The sequence below is a fragment of the Dendrobates tinctorius genome, unplaced genomic scaffold (assembly GCF_039654945.1).
Source record: "Dendrobates tinctorius isolate UK_male_01 unplaced genomic scaffold, ASM3965494v1 ptg000022l, whole genome shotgun sequence".
Classification (NCBI taxonomy): Eukaryota; Metazoa; Chordata; class Amphibia; order Anura; family Dendrobatidae; genus Dendrobates; species Dendrobates tinctorius.
In genome coordinates, this window is record NW_027361690.1 from 38397644 (window position 1) to 38422297 (window position 24654).

General features: G+C 44.6%; 1 protein-coding gene across 1 annotated transcript; it reads left to right on the forward strand.

The window, feature by feature from the left end:
- The first annotated feature begins 273 nt into the window (after positions 1–273).
- Positions 274–19770, forward strand: PDIA3 (protein disulfide isomerase family A member 3). Its single transcript, XM_073568603.1, has 13 exons — positions 274–521; positions 6882–6960; positions 10013–10130; positions 12698–12805; positions 12899–13028; positions 13118–13237; positions 15062–15187; positions 15350–15532; positions 15977–16085; positions 17245–17373; positions 18345–18424; positions 18799–18856; positions 19330–19770. The coding sequence occupies exons 1-13, from the start codon at positions 379–381 to the stop codon at positions 19438–19440; spliced, it is 1494 nt and encodes a 497-aa protein (XP_073424704.1). The 5' UTR covers positions 274–378; the 3' UTR covers positions 19441–19770.
- The last annotated feature ends 4884 nt before the right edge of the window (positions 19771–24654 follow it).

Sequence of the window (24654 nt, forward strand, 5' to 3'; positions counted from 1 at the left end):
TGATCCATTATAACTCCGCTCTCCGCGTGATTTCGGCCTAACATTTGCTAATACTTGATTCATCTCGAGACCCGCCCCCTTGTCACCCTGTAACACGTGATCCTCTTGTTTTTCATCCTATTGGCTGGCACAGTTTCCCGCCCCTGCCTGACCACGCCCTCTAGTTCTTTGGCTTTCAGTGGATACGCCCAGCAGCTTTGTGAGCCCAGGGCCCCGCCTTCGACTGATGGCGTCATCACCCGGCAGCCAATGAGCGCATGCCACACTCCGGCTCTCGGTCCAGCGGCGTCTACTTCCGGCAGCTTTTCTCCCCGGCTTCCCCTGTAGTCCAGGTCCTGCAGTGCTGCTGAGAGATCCGCACCGCAGTCTGACACCGACATGGCGCGCAGCCTCCTCCTCAGCGTTCTGCTCCTCCTGGCCGCCAGCGCCGCCTGGGCCTCGGATGTCCTGGAGTTCACAGACGACGACTTTGACAGCATCTCCCAGTATCCGATCATCCTGGTGGAGTTCTTTGCTCCCTGGTGAGTGGGGTCCTGGGGCGGTGCCCGGGTGTGATGCGGTCACCCGTGGGTGCAGCGTCCCCTGCAGTGTGGGCTGCACACATGTAGGGCGGAGCACAGGCATCCAGCCCCCGGGGGCAGCAGTGGTCTCCAGCCCCCACAGCTCATACAGGCGCTGTCCTCTGGGCCCGCAGACTCCAGGGCCCCTGCACCTATTCTGCTCCCATCACCCTCCTCCATAGACGAGGGCGGCGTGTGTCACAGTCCGGGGAGTGTCCCCCAGGTGTGTGTATTCCCTGAGCTGCTCGTGTCGCTGGGCCCCGGCCTCCGCACTCACTGCCCCAGGATCGCCCCCTGCCCTTATCTCGGGCCCCTACATGCAGGGACTGTTGCACCCTGTGATATTATATGGCCGCCTTTTCCCCTTTCTCTGCCCCGCACTCCCGAGTCCTAGGTCCAGTATTTCAGTCCCGTCTGTTATATACAGGTGGAGCTGAGGGTCTGCAGTGTGTGACCACTTTCTGTGTGGAGTTTGTTTCACTTTTAGTCCCTGGGTGCTTTGTCAGGGTCGGGCTGCAGGGACTTGTAGTTCTGGCAGATTCTGCTCTCCTTCCTGTGCTGCGGTGATGTCACACTTTGAACTACTGTTCCCATCCTCCCTTGCTCTGCTGGCGTGAATGGGCGTGTTCTTGTTGTGGTGTCTGCTTCTGATTGGTGGCTGCGTTGGATTGGCTCTCTCCAGGATTTCCTCCTTCTCATCCTGTATGGTTGGATGCAGCGTCCTGCAGCATGATCGCACATACTGGCTGCCGTGAGGCCGCTGATTGATTACATGTATTGCCCCTGCCCAATGTTTCCTGTATGTAGTGAAGCTCTTAGGCTGTTTGCCCATGGCAAAAATGCGGCGGAAACGCTTAAAAATCGCAACCCCATGCAATCCTATGGGATTCCGCAGTTGCTATGCCAATGCTGCAGATTTTTCTGCTGTGGAATCGCATAGCGGTAAAATCCACAGCATGTCCATTAATTCCGTGGAATCACGGCGATGCCGCGATAGGATTGCATTGAAACGCTCACTTTATGCATGTGGCTATGCCCATCATGCGTAAAGTGATCACTTCATGTGCAGATGGTACCCAGGGTCTGAAGGAGAGGAGACTGTCCTCCATGTCCTGGGTACCATATTCCTGTAAAAAATAGAATTAAAAAAAATGATATACTTGCCCTCTGTTGGCCCCCGAAGTCCATCCCGGCCCTCATTGGCGCAGGTGGCAACTTCCGTTCCCAGGGATGCATTGCGCGAATGACCCCTGATGACGTAGCGGTCTCACGCCTGCGTCACCAGAGGTCATTCGCACAATGCATCCCTGGGAATGGAAGTTGCCACCTGCGCCAATGAGGGCCGGGAAGCACTCCGGGGGCCGACAGAGGGCAAGTATATCCCTATTTTTTATTTTTTTTTATTTTTATCATTCTATCTTTTACTATTGATGCTGCATAGGCAGCATCAATAGTAAATACCGTATATACTCGAGTATAAGCCGACCCCCCCTTAATTTTGCCACAAAAAACTGGGATAACTTATTGACTCGAGTATAAGACTAGGGTGGGAAATGCTCCATAGATATTCCCCCATATGCTGCCCCCATAAGAAGCTCCATAGATTGTTCCCCCATATGCTGCCCCCATAAGAAGCTCCATAGATTGTTCCCCCATATGCTGCCCCCATAAGAAGCTCCATAGATTGTTCCCCCATATGCTGACCCCAGAAGAAGCTCCATAGATTGTTCCCCCATATGCTGACCCCAGAAGAAGCTCCATAGATTGTTCCCCCATATGCTGACCCCAGAAGAAGCTCCATAGATTGTGCCCCCATGCTGCTGCTGCTTCATGTAAAAATAAAAAAGACATACTCACCTCTCCGTCGCTGGGTGTCAAGTGCCGGTGTCACTGCTGGCACCTGAGATACTCGCGTGTCCTGCGTCCATGGCTGCTCACCGCTATCTGCCACGTCATCAGTCAGTGACGTTCAGACTGCAGGGGGCGCGGCGCGCACTAATCACGTCACTGCGCCCTGTGCTGTCTGAAGTCACTGACCGATGACAGACAGCAGCAAGCAGCCATGGACGCAGGACAGGTGAGTATCGCTATACTTACCCGCAGGGCTGTGGAGTCGGTAAGCCACAGTTGCGACTCCGACTCCTGGATTTTATCAGGCTCTGGCTCCGACTCCTACATAAATGGCCAATTCATAACAACAAATTTACTGTTGTAAAATATTAAACCTCGTGCTTATTCAGTTTCTCACCATCATATAAGTAATCAGACCACTTAGAGCAAAAACTACATTTATTAGAATACAATTAGAATATAGCAAATAACTTTTATAAACTTTTATAAACTGTAAGTAAATATGCAATAAACACTTTTATGCAGTTAATAAGAAGAAATCTATAAATTTGTCCTCAGAAAAAGTATTGCCTCTGTCAGATCCTCCTTCATGGATGCCCTCAAATCTGATCTAATTATTTTGTGAGCAGAGAACAACCTCTCTACACTAACTTGTGTTGGTGGCAAAGCAGTAACCACTCGGGCAACATCTCTGACAATGTCAGGATACAGAGGAATCGCTTGTTGCACTGTTATTTTTGATGAACTGTCAAATTTCTCAATTTCTTTTAGTGCACATGAAAAATTCTGCCGAAATGTACTGGCTGTGTTCCTTGATGGGGATGACTCTTCTATGCAGGAACGCTTTGCACGGTCCCTGTGATCCAAATATTTTTCGAAATTAAATTCTTCATCAGTTGATGAGGGTGAAGATGTGGCAGGACGACCAAATTCTTCTTGTTCCTCCTGACTGTTCTGCAACCCTTTCATCCTTACTGCTATTTCAAACAGAGCTTCTTTTCCTTTACTTAGCTGTTGATCATCTAGAAGAATCCGATGCATTGGGTCTACATAAACAGCTGCCAAAAGAATGTTATTTTGTAATAGTAGCTCCTCTCTCCGTTTCATTGATGTAGCAATGCCACTTGCAATTAACCCTCCTCTTTGGGACAGGCGAAACATCAGGTTCTTCCACTCCTTTAAGAAAATACCTGGAGTTAAGTCCTCTGCTTGTAATATTTTAGTCACTGTAAATGGGTGCTCCAGCTCAGTCACCTGATTCCACTGACTTTCATTTAGCGTCAGTTGAGGGTTAGCCATGTCTACAAGAAAGGTTTCAGTTCAACCAAGCGCTGAATCATTAAGTAAGTACTGCCCCATCGTGTGGCTTGATCAATATTTGCCCCTTTTCCAGCACGTCTCTTCAAAATTGAGTCAACTTTAGGGGTTCTGGCAACAGTAGCCAATTTTCTCACCTTGCCAATCAGTGCAGCAGCATGTCCTTCTTGCAGACTGTCTCTTATAGCCAGCTGTAGCGTATGCACAACACAGCGCATGTGATGAATGAAAGAACATATTGACACAGTTTCAACAAGATCATCTAAACTATCATGTTGCTGTTCATCTGAAGCAACTTCAGTTTGCTCCTCAGTTACAATGCTGTGTTCCTCTATTTCAAACATTTCTGTGTCTGTGGGCCCAGAATGTTCTTCTAGCTGCTGGTCACCATCATTACTCTCATTCATTAGCTTAATAGTACTTATCATATTTGAAGCATTGTCAGTTACGACAGAAAGAACTTGCTCTTTTTTAAGTTCATAGTCTTGCAGAACCTTTTCCACCAAGACCTGGAGAAACTCACTGGTGTGATGAGCTTTGGTGTCTTTTACTGCCAATGTCTTGGTAACTATTTCATTTTTGTCACAAACAAATCGGACATTGATGGCAAAATAGTTCACTCTGTGACGTGTGCAGGCATCCATTTTAAGAAACAGAAAGCGTCCCTTGAGAGTTTTTTTAAGTTCTTCCTTTTGTTTAAAAGCTTCTTCGATTACTAATTTTCTAATACTCTCTCTCTCCAGAGAAACACCAAGCTTGCGGGCCATTTCCCCATTCAGACACACAAAAGCTGGTCGTGAAAATAATGAAATAGGCACACTATCCTTTACAACAAGCTCTATGATCTGTTTTTTAAATGTATCTACTGTCATTGTCACAGTAACTTTGTCACTGACAAAATATCTTGCAACTGATGGCTGCAAAGTTCTCTGCTCCTTTGTTTGGCTGGAAGAGCTGGGCACTGGTTCATTGGTTTGGATGCTGTCTTTCTCATCCACTGCTTTCAGTACTTCTGGATGAAAGCGCTGTAAATGTCTCTTTAGATTAGAAGCTCTGGTAGGAGCATTTTTATCTTTGCCTGAATATGCACTCATCTTGGCTTCACAGCATTTGTTTTCGTCTGGATCATTTGTCATACACTGACAGACATAATGTTTTCTATCTTGAGTGATGGTGAAATGTTCAAATACAGCTGATTTAATGTGATGCTTCTTTGACATTGTCAGGTTTTTAATTCTGCATTCACAATCCAAATGACAATTGTTTTTCCTAAAAACAATTGTACAAAATTGCCAGGTCGTACAACTGATATAGTGGTCAGTAATACTGTTATTATTCCTCATGTACTCACAGTTAACTGATGCAAAGTTTGTTGAAAGGATAAAACTTCTTACAGTCTTCCTCTTCTGAGTAGCAGGCAGCTGTGAGATGCTTGGAAGACGCACACCTAGTATGATCTAGTCTAGAGGAGGAGCTTTACTACTAAGAATTTGCAACACATTTTCACTTTCAGTTTCATACATTGTAAGTAGGGGGGTTGGGGCAGCATGAGGTTAACCAAGTATAAGATTAGATAAGGGCAGTGGAGAACAGTGACACACAAGAAGTAAGAAATGTCTCTATCTCCAGCAGAACTGCTTATCACTGTTGTTCATAGTTTGATAGAACATATATATTTGAGTAACATTTATAAAATTCATATGAAAGTTCAATTATGAAATATTAATACATTTTTTTTAAAGCTGGAGTCGGTACATTTCTCCCGACTCCAACCAAAACTAACTCCGACTCCACGACTCCGACTCCACAGCCCTGCTTACCCGTCCTGATGCTGTGTCTTGAGCCCCCAGCTTCTCCGCACTCTCTCTTCCTGCCTTCAGCGGTCATGTGGTACCGCTCATTAAAACTCATGAATATGCGCATATTCATGAGTTTTAATGAGCGGCACCACGTGACCGCTGAAGGCAGGGGGCTCAAGACACAGCGTCAGGATGGATAAGTATGACCTGACACCTCCTCCCCCTCCGACCCCCTTTGTATATGACTCGAATATAAGACGAGAGGGGGACTTTCAGCCCAATTTTTTGGGCTGAAAATCTCGGCTTATATTCGAGTATATACGTTAGTTGGTCGCACTATGCTTGACAAGTGTGCCAACCTGTCAATCACTTTTCCCAGCGATTCCTCTAATCGCTTGGAAAGCGCAAGCATTCTGCAAGTTAAAAACGCTTGTGTTTTGCGGGAAATGCTGCGGACAATTTCACATGAGTTTTACCCTCAGCGGGGAGTTGCGGGAATGCTGCGGACAATTCCGCAGCATTTCTGCAACGTGGGCACATTGCCATAAATCCACCTTTATCGTCACCGCTTGTCAGTCATTTGCTACACTGGAATTTGAAGAATGATCCTGCTTTGTCTACTGCAGCACATGGAAGTAAAAATAAAAAATTTTCGGCCTCAGTTTTTGCCACTTTAGAATGATCAGGATAATAACTCCGGCATCCCTGCCACCTTGTTATAAAATATAGGAATATTGGCTGTCACCAGAGCTCTCTGATGAAGGTCACAGGTGGCATGTTAGGCGTATTCCAGTAATGTGGAAGACTTGTCCCCTGTTGACTTGTTAGAGCTACCTTGGAAAGAAGTTCTGCAGCATCTTGGGGGTAGCTCTTGTGTCCTGGTGTAAAATAACTTCCTGTAATCCTGTACGCATGCTGTGTGGAGAGCGGAGCAGAGTCTGGGGAACCACTAGCCTCTAACATCACTAAAAGAAGTCCCACAATCTGATCCCTTAGGCCTGTTTCACACTTCAGTTCTTTTTGTGTCAGTTAAAATTGGCCAAAATGGCGGAAAGTGGATTCGTTGCTAATTGATGTGAACGGATGCCACCGGACCGTTTTTTTTTTTTTTTTTTTTTTTTTTTTTTTTTAATGTATCCGATGAATGAAGAATTTTAAAGGAACCGCAGCCCAAGGAGGGAGAGAGAGAGAGAGATTTTCCAGCCGCCAGAACAGACTAGGGTTAAATTTCCAGCTGAGTGAAGACTTTCGGGCATGAAGTGTGAAACAGGCCTTACCCACGCGCCGCTGTGTCCTGTGTGGACACTTGTGCTTGGTAGCAGATGGGTTTTAGAAACAATTTGTTTCTTTCTAGGTGCGGTCACTGTAAGAAGCTCGCCCCAGAATACGAGGAGGCTGCCACAAAGCTCAAGGGATCTGTGGCGCTGGCTAAGGTACGATATTCTTTTCCCTCCAAGTCCATGGGTTGTACTATGGTAAAAAGTCCCTTATACCTCCTCGGTTATTAATTCAAATTTGCCTCAAATCTATTAAGCCACATGAAGGAGCTACTAAGGCGGAGTTCACACTGAGCCTTATTGCTGCGTTTTTTTATGCTAATTTTCAGCTGTTTAAGGCTATGTGCACACGTATGCAGAAAATTTCTGCTTGAAAACCGGACTCCTTCCCAGAAAACGCGCAATTTTTGCCGCAATTTTTTTCCGGAGCATCCCCAGACACACAGAAAATAGCCAGAAATGCGGAATTTACCGCGAAATTAATGAGCATGCTGTGTCTTTTACTGCAAAGCGTTTTTTTCGCTGTAAAAACCGCATCAATATGCACAAAAAGTGCAAAATGCATTAAAATGAATGGGAAGCTTCTTTTAGGGGTTTTTTGAGCGGATTTTTTGGTAAATCCGCGGGAGAAACGTGAAAAAAACCGCTGTGTGAACACAGCCTTACAGTACCAGCAAAGCCCATGAGATTTCAGGATTTTGTGCTTGCATGACTCTTTGGACATGGAGCACGTCATTTCTATCACCATTTTTTTTTTTTTTTTCTTCAGTGTTTTTCACCCATTGATTTGAATGGGTGGTGAAAAAAACACAGGTATCCTGTTTTGCTGCACTTTTTTTTTTTTTTTTTTTTTTTTTTTTTTTTGTGCCACTGCCTGATTCTGTGGAATAGGACATTTTTTTTTTTTTTTCTTTTCAACACTAAACTTATCAGCATTCACAAGAGACTTATCTAGCTAGCATGCCAAAACCTCCTTAAAGCAAGAAAAATGGCTTTTCTTTTGCCAAGAGATCAGGTTTTGCTGATTGAAAAAAGCGCTTAGTGTGAACATAACCTAATAGTAGTTTCTTGCTTAATCACTCCCCCTGCTCAGCTAACATCGTGCTCTGCACACATGCTGCGTAGCAGATCGACCCCTGGGTGCAGGGGGAGTGATAACAGCGTGTAGAGTGAGAGGTCACTAATAGCTCCCTGCACCACCCTGATGACTGTAAGTGAGTGGCTGCGAGGAGAATATAGCTTCATTTTCTCCCTGTAGCTGCTTCTGCAGTAAACTGGTCAAGAAGGGGTTAAATACGATTTGCTTACAGATTACCCCTATATCTGTAGTGGAAATAGTTTGTTTGAGGTTACCTGTTCCCTTTTAAAGAAGTCGTCCACTACTAGGACACCCCCTTCTCAATTTGAATATTTGCCCCCTTGGAAATAACACTTAGGCCGGGGTCACACTTGCTAGTGCAATGCGAGAAACTCTTGTGAGTCTCTCGCATCAAAACCCGGCACTCGGACCAGAGTGTGCAGCTGAATGTCTTTCTATGCAGCTGGACATTCCGGTCCGAACCGCCTGTGGCAGTGCCGGGTATTGATGCGAGAGACTCGCGCGACTTTCTCGCATTGCACACACAAGTGTGATCCTGGCCTTGTACTCCCTGTGCCAGCCCGTTCCAGCCACGTCTGCAATTGAGTTCCTGGGTCTCGCATGTGGTTAAGACACATGAGCCATACCCCCAATCTGCGCTGGCATTGCTGTCGCCCGTCTCCGGACATATACGTACTCAATAAGAAGTGAGAGCTGCAGGTGGCCACCAACTTCTCTTGATTACTGATGTCTAAAGGTGTTGACGGTGACACCAGCGATGACTAGGTGCAGGACTCGTGTCATAACTGCTTGTGAGCTTCGGGAACATGAGTACTGCAATGGGATGTAAGTATAAGCGCTTTTAAGGGGGGGGGGGGCAAACATTCACATAAAGGGTTGTCCTAGTAGCACACGACCCCTTAAACATAAAATGTATTTGTAGAGCTAATGGCCATTCTGCTCTGGCTGGTGTTCATTCATATAATGTCCCAAGTAAGACGTTTCATGATGGACTATTTAGTGGTGTAAGAATACCTGCTCGCTTCCGTTATGAAAAATGGTTGCGCAATATACTAAGTGATCGGAGCCAGTGATGCTTTCGTGGAAATGGAACCTGTCAGCTGGTGCTCCCTCTTCTGCACCGTTTCTGCATTCCAAGGCGCTTCTTATACTTTATAATTTTAGGTCAATCGCTAAAGTCAAGTTTTAATCTGCGCCATGCCAATCTGGTAAGGTTTTTTTTTTTGGTGGGGCTTTTATTTTCCCATATTAGGCTAAGTGCACACGTTGCAGAAAATTTCTGCTCAAAAACCTGAATCCCTTCCCAGAAACCGCACCTATTTTTCCGCGGCGGTTTTTGCGCGGTTTTGATGCGTTTTTTCCACAGCGGTTTCAAACCGCATGGAAGAAGCCAAAACCGCGGAAAAATCCGCAAAATTAATGAGCATGCTGCGGTTTTTACCGCGATGCAGTTTTTCGCGGTAAAAAAACGCATCAATGTGCAAAATGCATAGAAATGACTGGGAAGCTTATGTTTTGTGGTTTTCTAGTAAAAACCGCTAAAAAAATGCTGTGTGTGAACACAGCCTAAATCTACTGGGGCCTGATTAACCAGGTTTGCACGAGCAATCTCGCCATCGGCTCTTTATAAATCTTCAGCTTGTGTGCTCTGCTTTATTGCAGACCTCAGCGGGCAGAACTTTGTGCGCATGCGCAAGATCTGCAGTGTCAGTTTTTCTGGTAAATTACGTCACTTGTGTCTTCATAGAGCCTTTTCTAAGGTTTGTGGAGCAGCTTGTGACAATGTAGACTCATGGTGGTAACTTTGGGGGAGGGGAATAATGTAGCTGACGGGTTCCCTGTAAAGCTTTTAAACGTCATATGAACTGATGTGCACGTCACATCTTGAGGGTAGGCTGTGACTGCACAGCAGCTTTTTTCTGTAACACACATCATACAGCCAGAGATCACGTTATGCCGCTTCGAAATGACTCCATCTGTAAGTGAATGTTGCCCCTACTGCATCATACAGGTCACCAGAAATCTACACTCAGACATTATCTGTTTGTCTTATGATTAGAAGTTGCCACAATGCACGTTGTCTTAAATTGACTAAAATGTGTTCATCAGGTTGACTGTACTGCAAACTCCAACACCTGCAACAAATATGGAGTCAGCGGCTACCCTACGCTTAAAATCTTCAGAAACGGTGAAGATTCCGGATCTTATGATGGTCCTCGGTCTGCTGGTAAGATGAACTGTTATGGAGAAGATTGAATAAAAGTACAGGGATTTCTGTATGAGGGACTCTTCAACATAAACCAGACTCTTCCTGCACATTATCACTGAAGGGAGTTGTAATCAATGGCTTATGGTTTTTTGGGTTTTTTTTTTTATGCCTTATTTTTCTTGGAACTGTAGCTGGTATATTGGCCCCAATTACAGGAGAAATTCAACCTCCCAGCTGCAGAGCTGACTGGGTTTCTCAATCTTGTGGTTCCTCCTCCCTACACGCAGCGATCACCTGATCACTAGGTTTGGAGGCCAAAGTACTGTCAGTGCTTCTTATTACTGTATATACAGAGCTTGTTCAGCGCTGAGTGACCAGGAAGGCAGAGATGGTGGTAAACCCTCTTTGCCTTCTGTACTGTGTCATGCAGCTGCTCTGACATCTTAAAACTGTATATTCTGGAAAACCCCCAACATTTATCAACTAGAAGTCGTCCATAAGCAAGCTTGATGATCATTTCACATGCTGACAAACGAGCAATTCACACATTTAATTGGCTAGCCTGTTTAGACAGGCTGATAATCTGGAAACTAGCATTCCCAGTAACTTGCTAATGTATTTGTACCCTTATAGTAAAGCACTTGGATGTAATGTCTAATGCAAGTCTGTTGTGCGGTCTTTAAAATTGCACAAAATCATTAATAAAATAAGATCTCCCTTTATAGCGGATCGCAGATGGTGAGATATTCCCTACCAGGCTCGTATATGTAGGCTAGTCCTATGTTTAGAGATTACTAGCTTGTAAAGCCCCTGTTACACATAGCGATATCGCTGTGACGTCATCGATTTTGTGACGTTATAGCGATATTGCTAGCGATATCTCTATGTCTGATACTTGCCTCCGACCGGCTCCCCCGCTGCTCATCGCTGGTCGCGCGAGAACGTCCTGGACCGTTTCTCGTCGTTGGCTTCCTGTGGCTCCGACGAGCGACGTGTGGGCAGGAGGACGTCAGGATCGCCGCGTCTGACAGGTAAGTAGCGACCGCTGCTATGTCGGTGGCGAGATCTGTCTGTGTGGCAGCTCACTAGCGACCACTTAGCGATGCACCAGCAATCCATATCGTTGTCGGGATCACTGGTGCATCGCTAAGTGTAACGGTGCCCTAAGTCTTGAGCCAAGCAGCTGCTTTCTGACCACTGTACATGGGCTTTTTGCTTCCATTATGACATTACATATCTACTTTGGATGCATAATGTTCCTTAAGTTTTTAAGGAAGAAATGGTAATGGCAACAAATTGGACTCATAGATCAAGATAAAATTGTGTAAGTAGCGGTGAATGACTATTGTTAGTGTGTAACGTTGCCAAATCTCTTCCTCATCAAAAAGACTAATTTGCCCAGTGTTAAGCCCCCGTTACACACTGCAATATCGCTGTAAAGTCACCGATTTTGTGACGTTGCAGCGATATTGCTAGCGATATCGCTGCATGTGATACCTACCTCCGACCGGCTCCTCCGCTGGTCACGCGAGAAGGTCCTGGACCATTTCTCGTCGTTGGCTTCCTGTGGCTCCGACAAGCGACGCGTGGAGGCGGGTGGGAGGACGTCAGGATCGCCGCGTCTGACAGGTAAGTAGCGAACCCGACCCCTGCTATGTCGCTGGTGAGATCTGCCTATGTGGCAGCTCACCAGCGACCACTTAGCGATGCACCAGCGATCCATATCGTTGTCGGGATTGCTGGTGCATCGCTAAGTGTAACGGTACCCTAAGCCTTGAGCCAAGCAGCTGCTTTCTGACCACTGTACATGGGCTTTTTGCTTCCATTATGACATTACATATCTACTTTGGATGCATAATGTTCCTTAAGTTTTTAAGGAAGAAATGGTAATGGCAACAAATTGGACTCATAGATCAAAATAAAATTGTGTAAGTAGCGGTGAATGACTATTGTTAGTTTGTAACGTTGCCAAATCTCTTCCTCATCAAAAAGACTAATTTGCCCAGTGTTAAGCCCCCGTTACACACTGCAATATCGCTGTAAAGTCACCGATTTTGTGACTTTGCAGCGATATTGCTAGCGATATCGCTGCATGTGATACCTACCTTCGACCGGCTCCCCCGCTGGTTATCGCTGATCGCGCGAGAAGTTCCTGGATCATTCCTCGTCGGTCGCTTCCTGCTGTGACGACGAGCGACGCGTGGAGCCGGGCGGGAGGACGCAGGATCGCCGCGTCTGACAGGTAAGTAGCGATCCACGACCCCAGCGATGTCGCTAGTGAGATCTGCCTGTGTGGCAGCTCACTAGCGACCACCTGGCGATGCACCAGCGATCCTGACCGCGTCATATCGCTAGTCGGGATCGCTGGTGAGTCGCTAGGTGTAACGGTACCCTTACTGTACATGGCATATAGGTATTAAATATAACAGGCCATGAATCCTTTTTGTATAGCGATTTATGGGCATTTCCGTTTATACCTGGAGAGCCATCGTTGAATGACCGCTATGATCTTGTGCCAGTCTAGTATGAGGGGATCTGAGTGTTTCTTAGTCATTTGTACATTTTACCTCATTGTATTTCCTTAGAGGGCATTGTCAGCACAATGAAGAAACAGTCCGGCCCTGCATCTGTCGATCTCCAATCTGTGGAAGCTTTTGAGACGTTCATTAGTGACAATGATGCATCTGTAGTTGGTGAGGATCTAAAAGAAAATTTACCATGCTCCGCTTTACAATCGTTGGTCCCGGTTTATGAAGGCAGGCAATAAACTCTTCCTCCCATCCTAGGCTTCTTCCGGGATCTGTATGGCACCGCTCATTCTGAATTTCTGAAAGCTGCCAACACATTAAGGGAGAAATACCGATTTGCACACACGGATGAAGATGAGCTAGTGGATAAATATGATTCCAATGGAGAGTAAGTGCATATTGTCCTACAGGTGTGGTGGAGGGCTGTACATTGTCAAGGTAAAGGCTCATCTGGGAACTTGTGTCCTTTGTGCTCAGGGGTATTGTCTTATTCCGTCCACCTCGTCTCGCAAATAAGTTTGAAGACATCTCGGTCACATTCCCTGCGGATGAGAAGATCACCACCCACAAAATAAAGAAGTTTATCCAGGATCACATGTAAGTAGATCTCTGGTGGCATTTGAGATGCTGCTGCCAGTGTGAGTACTGGCCCGTAGATCTTGCTGAACAGAGTATGATGCTGAAGGCTTTGCAAGTTGGGGTGTTCACCGCCCCACTTGAATATGGGAGTGGTCCATAGACTATAATGCAATGACAAGCAATCATGTCTCTGGGTCTAATGTGCAGATTGTGCCCTAATAACTCCCAATGTTTTTCTTCCTCCTCCTTTGATCCTATTTTGCCACACATGACCAATAGAATAATTCAAGAATTTATAAAGAATATTCCTGAGATTAGAAGCTTTCTCCTCTTCAAAATATTTTCTGAAATATTATTGCATAATATCACATACACAATCTGCTTTTTTTTTTTTTTTTTTTTTCCTGCCTGCAGCTTTAAAGCCATTTCAAATCTGCAGCATGTCAATCCTTTCAGTGTTTTTCACCCCTTTTAATGAATGGGGGAACAGAGCACACATTTTATGCTGTCTTTCCTGCAAAGACCTCAGTATTTTCAGCATATTTTTCTATTGCAAATTCTGAACATATGCACATACTCTAAGGCTATGTGCACACGGTGCAGATCCTCCTGCGGATTTTTCCGCTCATATTTTACGAAATCCGCAGGTCAAGTGACCTGCATTTTTCCTGCGGATTTCTTCCTGTGTTTGTGCGGTCCTCCACTGCGGTTTTCCACCTGCAAATTTGTAGAATGGAGCAGGTGGAAAACTGCAGCAAAACCGCACAAAAGTGACATGCTGCTTTATTTTTTACCGCACAAAAACTGTGCAGAAAAATCCGCGGCATGTGCACAGCGGGTTTTTTTTTTTTTTTTTTTTTCAAAGGCTAAAATGGTACTGTACATCACCTGCAGTTCTGCGGCAAATCCGCTGCGGATCCGCAGTAGAAACTGCACTGTGTGCACAGAGCCTAAGCCTCTGCCTTTAGGTGCACCATGTCTTTTCATAAATAGTTGCTATGGCCTATCTCCACTCACTTTTGTGGAGATGGGTGACGCTGATCGCAATTTTTTTTTTTTTTTTTTCCCCGCGTTGCCTCCAGCCTGGCAATAAATGTTTGTTACTTTTCAAAGAAAGTGTCTTAGGCCGGGGTCACACTAACCGCCGCAAAATACGGTCAGTATTTTACATGCGTAATACGGATGACAGACCCTAAATAGTGCTCCGTATGTCATCTGTAATCAAGGTGTGGTCGCGTATTTTGCGCATGTCAGCATCCGTATGCAATCCGTATGGCATCCGTATGGCAAGATTTTCTCGCAGGCTTGCAAAATGGACATATAATGGAGCCCTATGACAGGGTTTCTAAAAGACACCTGGTGCGTATTTCTCGCAAGTCACACGTGTGGTCCGTGTGTAATGCGTATTTTTTGCGCACCCATAGACTTGCATTGGCGTATTACGGGCGTAGTACGCTGACAATCGCAGCATGCTGCGAGTGGCACGGAGCGTAGGATACTGAGGAGAAATATACGGCTGGTGCGAGGGACCCCATAGAGAATCATTGGTCCGTGTCTAATGCGTGCTTTTTACGCCTCTCACTCTCCCGTATTCCTCGCCAGTGTGACCCCGGCCTTATTCTAACTTTCTTGTGTAAAACTTGTGTAAAATGCTCTTAATTCAGGGCCATCATGGCAAACTCCACTTTCTTGCTGCTTTATAAATTTTTTTTTTTTTTTTTTTTTTTTTAACTATCTAGATGTGCGTGTGTGTATATATTCCCAAGTAGACTACATTTCAGAGTGTCATGCATAGAATGGAGAGAGAAAAATGTCTGATATATATATTTTTTTTTTTTTTAGATTTGGCATCTGCCCCCACATGAATGAAGACAACAGGGAACTAATCCAAGGAAAGGATCTGCTGGTGGCCTATTATGATGTGGACTATGAGAAGAATCCCAAAGGCTCCAACTACTGGAGAAATAGGTGACTGTTTTTGTTAGTCTTGGCTGTAATTTTTTTCTTTTTCTCCCTTATTCTGTCTCTTGAAACCTTCTGATGGTAACCTAATTGTAGAGTAGAACGTGCGGTATATACATAGTACTGTTTACAGATGACTGTTCTTATGACATTAAAACTTAATTCCAGAGTAATGATGGTGGCAAAGAAGTTCCGGGATGCCGGCCACCAACTCAATTTTGCTGTTGCCAACCGCAAATCCTTTGCCCACGAAGTGACTGAATTTGGTTTGGATGCCAGCGCCGGAGACGTTCCTGTTGTTGGAATTAAAACGGCCAAAGGAGATAAATATGCCATGCAGGAGGAGTTCTCGTAAGTATACAGTCTACTATACCATAGCTTTATGCTTAACTCAAGTCTGACCAAGCCTAGAAATCCTTTTTGTCAGCATACTGTGTAGACCGTCTTAGTGATGAGTTGGCATGCTCCGATAAGGTGTTATTCGAGCTTGCTTGTGTCCGAATCAAATATTTTCGGCGTGCTTGAAAAATATGCTAAGAGTCCCTGCGCCTGCATGTCTCAACATGTCTGCAACACATGCAGGGATTGCCTGTTAGGCAGTCTCTGCAGATGTCAGAAGGTGGTGAGATATGCAGCCGCGGCGCCACACCCGCATTTTTCGAGCATGTAGAAAACACTGTTGGGACACGAGCGTGGACGCTCATCATTACAGGCTATGAATTGTCTGTGTAGTTCCCACCCCACAAGGAATTCTACATATTGAGTAAGTCTTGTCTTGTGATTCACCTCTACTAGCCGTGATGGAAAGGCACTGGAGCGGTTTCTGCAAAGCTACTTTGATGGTCAGCTGAAGAAATACATGAAGTCTGAACCTGTTCCTCAAAGCAATGATGGCCCAGTCAAGGTAAAAGCAGCAGCAGCACCTCAAATGAGTCTTGTGCATGGAGCTTGAGTCTAAATAGAGGAATCTACAGTAGTTACTGGGCCGATTCATCGAGCAGAGCATGACTTTTCCGGCGTAAAACTGCTTGAAATGTTGTGAACCTTTCGCACAACTTAAGTTGTGCACAAACTTTGTCTTTTGAAGTTTTTATTCCATTCCTGGCCATTGTGTGGGTTTTTTTTGTAAATATATTTTAAAATAGGGAAGAAAGAGGCATGCCGACCATTATAATTTACCTCACAAAAGTGGAGCAGGTTGCCACAAAAATGTATGCCCGTCCCTGGCATCGCAATGCCTTTTAATGAATTTGCATCTTGTTTCAGCCCCCCTGTCCAAAACTCCAGATTTTATGAAATGTGGTCATTGGCTTTGGAGATTTCTGAAGGATAACTACATCAGAATAGTTTGACATAGCCTTAGGTGTGGTTACAGTTTATGTGCACACGTAGTTTTTTTTGGTGTGCGGATTGTGGAGAGAAAACCGCAGGTAAATCCGCAGGACAAAAGTCCTGAGGTTTTGCCCTGCGGTTTTACACCTCATAATGGATGAGGTGTAAAACTGCAGCGTTTCTGCACCAAACAATTGACATGCTGTGGCTTGTAATCCGCAGCAAAACCGCGCGGAAAAATCTGCAGCATGTGCACTGTGTTTTTAATTTCCATAGGAAATAAAGGTACTGTACAACGCAGCAGAATCTGCACCGTGTGCACATACCCTGTGTGTGTGTGTGTACACTCTGGTGTTTTTAAAATGCATACAAAATGGTAATCCATTATCAAGGTCAGGTTCAGGTGGCCGCATTTACTTGCCCATAAAAGACCCTTAATGCCCAGATAGAGGGGGTCTCCCAACTCCAGCTCGCAGTTTTGTGTGTACCTAATGAGGCTGAAAGATTGGGACAAGAGACCGAAGTCCGTTTGAGTGCCATGGCCAGTGATGTGACCGAATGCTTGGTTATTTTTTTTTATTTTTTTTTTTATTCGCCAGTACCTGCTGTACTCCATCCTCTCACCCAATTCCTGACCTTGACTTCAAGAATGTCAAAACTGCCCTTGGGATGCAATTGTAATGAGCAAAATCATTCTAAAAATTTTTTCTTTTTCCTGCGGACTTCCATAGGTCATTGTAGCTGAAAACTTTGACGAGCTAGTAAATGATGACAGCAAAGATGTTCTAATTGAGTTCTATGCTCCATGGTGTGGACACTGCAAAAACCTGGAACCCAAGTACAAGGAGCTAGGAGAGAAGGTATGCCTGAATGTTCACCCATCGGATATATTGACACATACTATTTAGGTTAGTTTACATAAATTATAGTTATCCACACAGTTGAAACATTATTCCAACTTATTGGATTTATTTACTTTGGACAAAGGAGCTGAATGGACCGGCCCAGTGCTCTGTGAAAAGAGCAGACTTGTTACAAAAAACAAAAATATCCTAAAATAAAAAAGTAAAAAATAAATAGCATGAAAGTAGTAATAAGGGTATTTAGTAAACATAATTTTGATCAAAAGAATGTACAAGCCATCCCGCCACGTCACGGTAACCCTTGTGGGACAGTCCTAACTCTTGTATTTAAAACCTTTCCACTTGTCAAGTGACGTAAATGGCCTATGCTTTTCTGGTGGTTCAGTCCTTGTTCACATTTACGTCACTTGACAAGTGGAAAGGTTTTAAATACAAGAGTTAGGGACTGTCCCACAAGGGCTGCCTTGACGTGGTGGGACAGCTTGTACATTCTTTTGATCAAAATTATGTTTACTATATATCCTTACTACTTTCATGCAATTTTTACTATTTTTTACTTTTAGGATATTTGTTTTGGCTTTTCTGTGTAAAGGTAATGTGTTTATATGCATTTACATTTTGCATACACATTAATTTACTTTCTCAGCTCAGACCTAGTTTCTCATTTTGTTACCATAAAAAGCAGATACGATCGCTCGTGTAGAAATTTTTTTTTTTTATTTTTTTTTTTTAAACTCCTGCAAAGTTCCTGCTAATACTAGTAGGCAGAATGGTACCATTTGGAGAGGCTGGTGCCCTAAAATGGACATGGGCATTTGTATCAAGTAGAAAACACTTATACCACAAACTTAAAAGAAAAATCACCAACCCCAGAGAAACAGGTTTTCTTTCCTGACTATTGTCTTACAATAGCTTAAGGCTTGTCCCTTCCAAGTGTAACCATTTCTTTATTCCTGTATGTTGCATAGCTTATCGATGATCCAAACATTGTTATCGCGAAGATGGATGCCACTGCTAACGACGTGCCTTCTCAGTATGAAGTCAGAGGGTAAGTAAAAAGACGGTTTCAGACCATGTTTTTTTTTTTGTCTTTTGCTCTGATTTTGCTTTAGAACCTAGCTGCATAAAGGACATCTACCAGATAGGTGGTAATAAATAACCAAATGCCTGTTAAAGTATTCAGCAACATCCCAGTAGCACAGGGTTTCCCAACTCCAGTCCTCAAGGCACAGCAACAGATCATGTTTTCAGGATTTCCTTTGTATTGCACAGGTGAAGCAATTATCACCTGAGCAATACTAAGGAAATCCTGAAAACATGATCTGTTGGTGTGCCTTGAGGACTGGAGTTGGGAAACCCTGCAGTAGCAGATGAGCCGCGTGTGTTTGGTCCTGACTTAAAGAAAGTGTTGTGTTTTTCCAGGTTTCCCACTATTTACTTTGCACCAGCTGGAAGTAAGCAAAATCCAAAGAGATATGAGGTGAGATGATCTTCTAAAATTGCAAAAGTAGCTATCTGGGAATCCCTGGTCATTTGCTATCGCTCAGTGGCATATAATAGTCCTGTAAGGCTATGGCAATAGTTTGTCAAGAGAAATCCAGGTTAGAAAACGCTTATTTTTTTTATTTTTTTGCGACCGTTTCGAAAACTGTTGCGATAGTCAGACTCTCCATATGAATAACAAAGTAGATTTTCAATTAAATTGAATAGAAACAGTATCTAAAGTCTGTTACACAAATTGTATGTGTGCACACGGCCTAAAACGGCCCATGCCCATCAGATCATATTAGCTGCACACCTAATGCACTCTGCTTGCTTTCGCCATCATAAATTGCTCTACTTGGATTATCGTAACATTATAGTAGTGAAATATGGATAAGCAGACATCACTTGTCTGCCAAGGAATTCACCTGTTACAATGCCAGCTCCTAATGTGTGTTGCTCTGATTGTAGGGTGGCAGAGAGGTGAGCGACTTCATCAGCTACTTGAAGAAGGAGGCTACAAATCCACCAAAAGTGAAAGATGATGAAAAGCCCAAAAAGAAGAAGAAAGAAGAATTATAAGTACGAATGTGTCAAAGCAGCCTTTCTGCAGGTTGGGGATGTCATCCTGACATTATTGGGAATTAATGGGAACACATTGTGGACACTGAAGTAACTTTCCTGAAGGGAACTTGTTGGTTGAAATAGAGATGATTTCTTAGATGCACTGCTGGAAAGATCCAAGGACCTGTGAATTTGTGGCTCGTCTACAGGGGCACCACTTTTCCATCTAGGTTGGGAGGGATGTGGTTGGGTGGGGGCTCTGAAATTTGGTATTTGTTTCATTAATTTTTTTTTTAATTTCTTTTGTACATTTGAAACTGATTCGACAATAAACACCCCCCACCTTAATTGTTGTCTTGACTAATCTATCCTGCTGTCTGAGAGACGCTCGCTGTCTATGGTAGTTTGAAATGTTTCTCCATTAAATGCGTCTTTGTGTTTGAATGCACAGCTGTGCTCTCAGTGAAAACACAACATATCCTTCTTTGCAGTTACTGTACTGGGGCAGGTCAAGGTTCCCTTGTTCACTTTGACAATAAATTAAAGGGGTTGTCCCAAACCAAGTACTTATTAGTTAAAAGATCTGGCATAAAAGTTCCACAATTTGGATGTAAAAAAAAAAAAAGTTCCTGTGCTAAGAATCTTATAAATGTGTACCGTGTAATGGCCGTGTCTGACCGTACAGGGACATGGTCTGATCATACCACAGCTCCTGGCCAAGGGAAGATGCAAAAGAGTATACAGACAGAATAGCAGGGGATTTCTGGTGCTTTCTGTTAAGTAAAGCATTTTCCTGCCCGTTTGCTTTCTTTTTGTGGTTCAGTCAGTGGGTGGTCCGACCGACCGACTTGTTCACATTTCTGCATGTCACGTGTTTTTAATCTATTTATTTTCCTTGCTTTTGCATGGTTTGAGAGACCCCACCCCTCTTGTGTGACATGCACATAAAGAGCCGTCTTAGGGTGTGCGCAGACACTGCGGAATCTGCTGCAGATTAATCCGCACAGATTTTGCAAAAACCGCAGATAAACCGCAGGTCAAAAGACCTGCGGATTATCTGCAGTTTTGCCTGCGGTTTGGTCCTGCGGATTCACCATCTCCACAATGGTGGAGATAGGAACCCGCTGTGGATTCCGCAGAAAGAATTGACATGTGAATTCTTTCTGCGGTTTCAAAACCGCAGCAAATCCGTGTGGATTTTTCCGCTACGTCTACACCGGTTTTTTTTTTTTGACCATTCATTTGAATGGTACTGTACACCGCAGCTAAAACTGCTGCGGGTCCGCAGCGGCCAAAACCGCTGCGGAAACGCAGCGGAATCCGCAGCGTGTGCACTTACCCTAACACCATGTGCCCATACTACGAAGTGCCTCCTAATCCTGTTCATTTAGACACTGTTCATATGTTCAGGTTTTAAATACATTAGATAGGGACTGCTCCATTAAGGGTTACCTTGACGAGGTGGATTGGTTTGGTATGTTTTTTTGCAAAAAAGTGTATATCGCCTAAATACCCTGTACTTGTCATCTTTTTACCAGCACTTTCTGATTATTGTCATATTTTTTTACTGCAGGGTATTTTTGCACATTTGTTGTTCTGTGCTTTCTTTTTGTGTTTCAGTCAGTGGGTGGTGTGAACACTGTCCGACCGACTTGTTCACATTTGTGCATGTCACATGTGTTTTTAATCCATTTTTTTTTTTCCTTGCTTTTGCATGGTTTGAGACATTCATTACACAGTACATAACAGGGGCACATTTATTATAAGATTATCTAAAATAAGGCTTTTTTTTGTCTTGTAAAACCTCCAATTGTGGAACTTAATTATATTCCAAGATCTGTCGACTAACCCCTACATGACATAAGCCATACATGTACAATGCAAGTCTGGAGTGACTGAGCTTGATGACCTGCCTATAGCAATCGCAGGATGCAGCGGAGCTCCACCTGCGATTATCAACCTGTTAAATGCCACTGTCAAGCTGAACAGCATTTAACAGGTGTTGGCATGGGGGCATGTCATTCCATGCGCCTGTTGAAGACCTCAGTGCTTGTCATTATATAGCTATCCTGAAACCCTTCCTGTGGCAGGCCTTCAGGGAAGACTGAATCAGTATCCCATGACAGCACCTTGAGAGACGGGATCTGCCCTTCAAGGACCGGAAATCTACAGACATAGGGACGGCACCTCTCCCACGCTTCAGTTGGCTTCCTGTCCTTGACGGGTGAACCTCTTCAGACCTACCTGTGAAGGCAGAAGACTTGTTTGGTTCCCAGGCCCAGCCAGTTGGTTCAGGCAGCGGGGGTCCCCTGTCTCGGCTGGTGCGGGGTTCCTGGAAGCGCCTCAGTGGGTCCAGGGTGAGCCACACGGTAGTGAGCGGAGCAGTGTCTGGGGAGAATTACCAGCTCTGGATAGATGGTGCCTGAAGGCAGGTGAATATGTCCCTGGAGCTTGCCGGTGGTGTCTCCTGTGGTGTACACGCTGGGGCGTCTGGTGGGCGCTGATGACGTGGTGGCAGGTCCTGGAGACTCGTCGAGTGGGGCTTGGGTGTTACGTTGGCAAAGTGCATGGTGTGGGCCTGCAGGGGGGTGGGGTGCTCTGGGGAGGAGATCTCTGAAATAGTACCAATGACCAGGTGACCTGCTGACCTGGATATCTGGAGGTACTGGATGGGGTTGTGCTTAGCATTTAAAAAGGGCACCTGCACAGAACTCCTTGCATCTGGGCCTGATCCTGTTCTGAAAGGATGGCATCATGCAAGCAGCAGGAACAGGTAAATCAGCAACAGCAGGAGCTCGGTCAGATGCCTCGAGCATCCCAGCAATGACCCCATGACAGTGCAAGAAGTGGTCGTGTAAGTGAGTCTGGATTCTGCGGCGAGCTCCAGCAGAGTGAACGATTCAGCAGCCTTCAGGGAAGATCCTTCAACTGAGATGTGTCCCCCTCGTAATCCGGTACCTATTCAATTGATTTGCACTGGTTAGTGATCTTTGTGAAAGTTCACTCGGTGATGTAGTCTTCCCATTTTTCTCCTGGTCCTGCCAGGGAAAGACGTGTGCAGGGAAATCAAGACATGAGTGTGCATTTTGCAGGTCCCACATGCTGGAATCCTATCTAAAGAGGTTGTGTCAGTCATGTATTCAGCAGACAGTAGCAGAGGAGACACCCAGTCTAAAGGTACTGTCACACTTAGCGATGTACCAGCGATATGACGCGGTCAGGATCGCTGGTACATCGCTAAGTGGTCGCTAGTGAGCTGCCACACAGGCAGATTTCACCAGCGACATAGCATGGGTCGGGGGTCGCTACTTACCTGTCAGACGAGGCAATCCTGACGCCCGCCCGCGTCGCTCGTCGTCACAGCAGGAAGCTGACGAAGAGAAACGGCCCAGGACGTTCTCGTGCGATCAGCGATAACCAGCGGGGGAGCGGTCAGAGGTAAGCATCATACATGGCGATATCGCTTAGTGTGACAGGCCCTTTACTCTGCAGAACAAGAGGTCCTGGAGCTGTTGCGTAAGGCTGTCCTGTTGGAGGTTCCCTTGCCTGAAAGGGGTAAAGGGTTTTATTTCCCCCTCTTTCTGATTCGGAAGCCAGACAGCTCCTTTAGAACTATTAAAAACTTAAGCTCTAAATCAGTTCTTGAAAATGGAATCAATTCAACAATAAAGCTAATCTTTAAAAACTTTCATGGCAGTGTTAGGGCCCCGTCACACATAGCGACTCGCCAGCGATCCCTACAACGATATCAACGTGTCAAGATCGCTGGTGAGCTGTCAAACAGGCAGCTTCACCAGCGACGCCTGGTGTCACTGTGTACTTTAGTTACCAGCGCGCTGATGCAGGGAGCTAGTAACTAGGGTACATATCGGGTTTCTAAGGGACGTGCGTCACTTAGAAATCCGATGTGTACCTTAGTTACCATGGTAACTAAGGTACTCAAGAGTGTTTCTAAGCACAGCGCCGTGCTTAGAAACCCTGTGTTTACCTTGGTTACCAGCTGATCGCTGGTCTCCCGCCTGTCACACGCAGCAATGCGTGCTGGCCAGCGGGAGACCAGCGACCAAAAAAATGTCCAGGGCTTTCCTACAGCAATCCCGGCGGGGGGGGCTGATCACTGTCACACACAGCGATCTCACTGGTGAGATCGCTGTCACGTCACAAAACTTGTGACTCAGCAGCGATCTCGCTAGCGAGATCGCTATGTGTGACGGGGCCCTAAGATCTTAAGTTCTTTGTTTACTATAGGGGAGCTCCACAGGGTACAACCCCTAATAGTCCAAGTTGGTTTTCCAAGGAGTATTTCATTACTCTGGTATCTGAGATTTTTTTTTTATCTAATTCCCGTGAAGTGCCTGCAGGGTTAAACTTCTGGAATGTGGTTTTGAGCACTTTGAGGGGTGCAGTTTTTACAATGGTGTCACTTTTTGGCATTTCCTCTTAAAGTCACTTCAAATGTGAGGTGGTCCCTAAAAAAAAAAAAAAATGGTTTGTTTTTTTTTTTTTGTTTTTTTAGAAAAATGAGAAATCACTGTTCAACTTTTAACAATTAACTTCCTAACAAAAAATGTTTCAGAAATTGTGCTGATGTAAAGTAGACATGTGGGAGCGATTTAACCGTTTTCTGTGACATATCTCCTTGATTTAAGGGCGTAAGAATTAAAAGTTTGAAAATTGCAAAATTTTCACCAAACTTCTGTTTTTGTTTTTTTTTCACAAATAAATGCAAGCTACCACTATCATGAAGTACAATATGTCACAAGAAAACAATGTCAGAATCACCGGGATCCATGGAAGCGTTTGAGTTATTACCTCAAAGTGACTCTGGTCAGAATTGTAAAAATTTGCCTGGTCATTAACGTGCAAACCACCTTGGGAGGATAAAGAGATTAATGGGTCTCTGAAAATGGCAATCGAACAACCACTTTAATATATTTAAATAAATCGTCAATCTGGGACTGCCCACTCCATTTTATTAATTTAAAAGATGAACCCTAGACTGTTTTTAAGTACTCTTTAACTCATACAGTGAAAATCTTAAAGGTGGGAAACATTTTGTGTTTGCAAAAGGTGTTTTTTTTTTTTTTTTTTTTTTTTTTTTTTAAATGTATATACCGTGCCTTGCGAAAGTATTCGGCACCCTGAAACTTGTCAACCTTTTCCCATATATCATGCTTCAAACATAAAGATACCAAATATAAATTTTTTTGGTGAATCAATATGGGACACAAT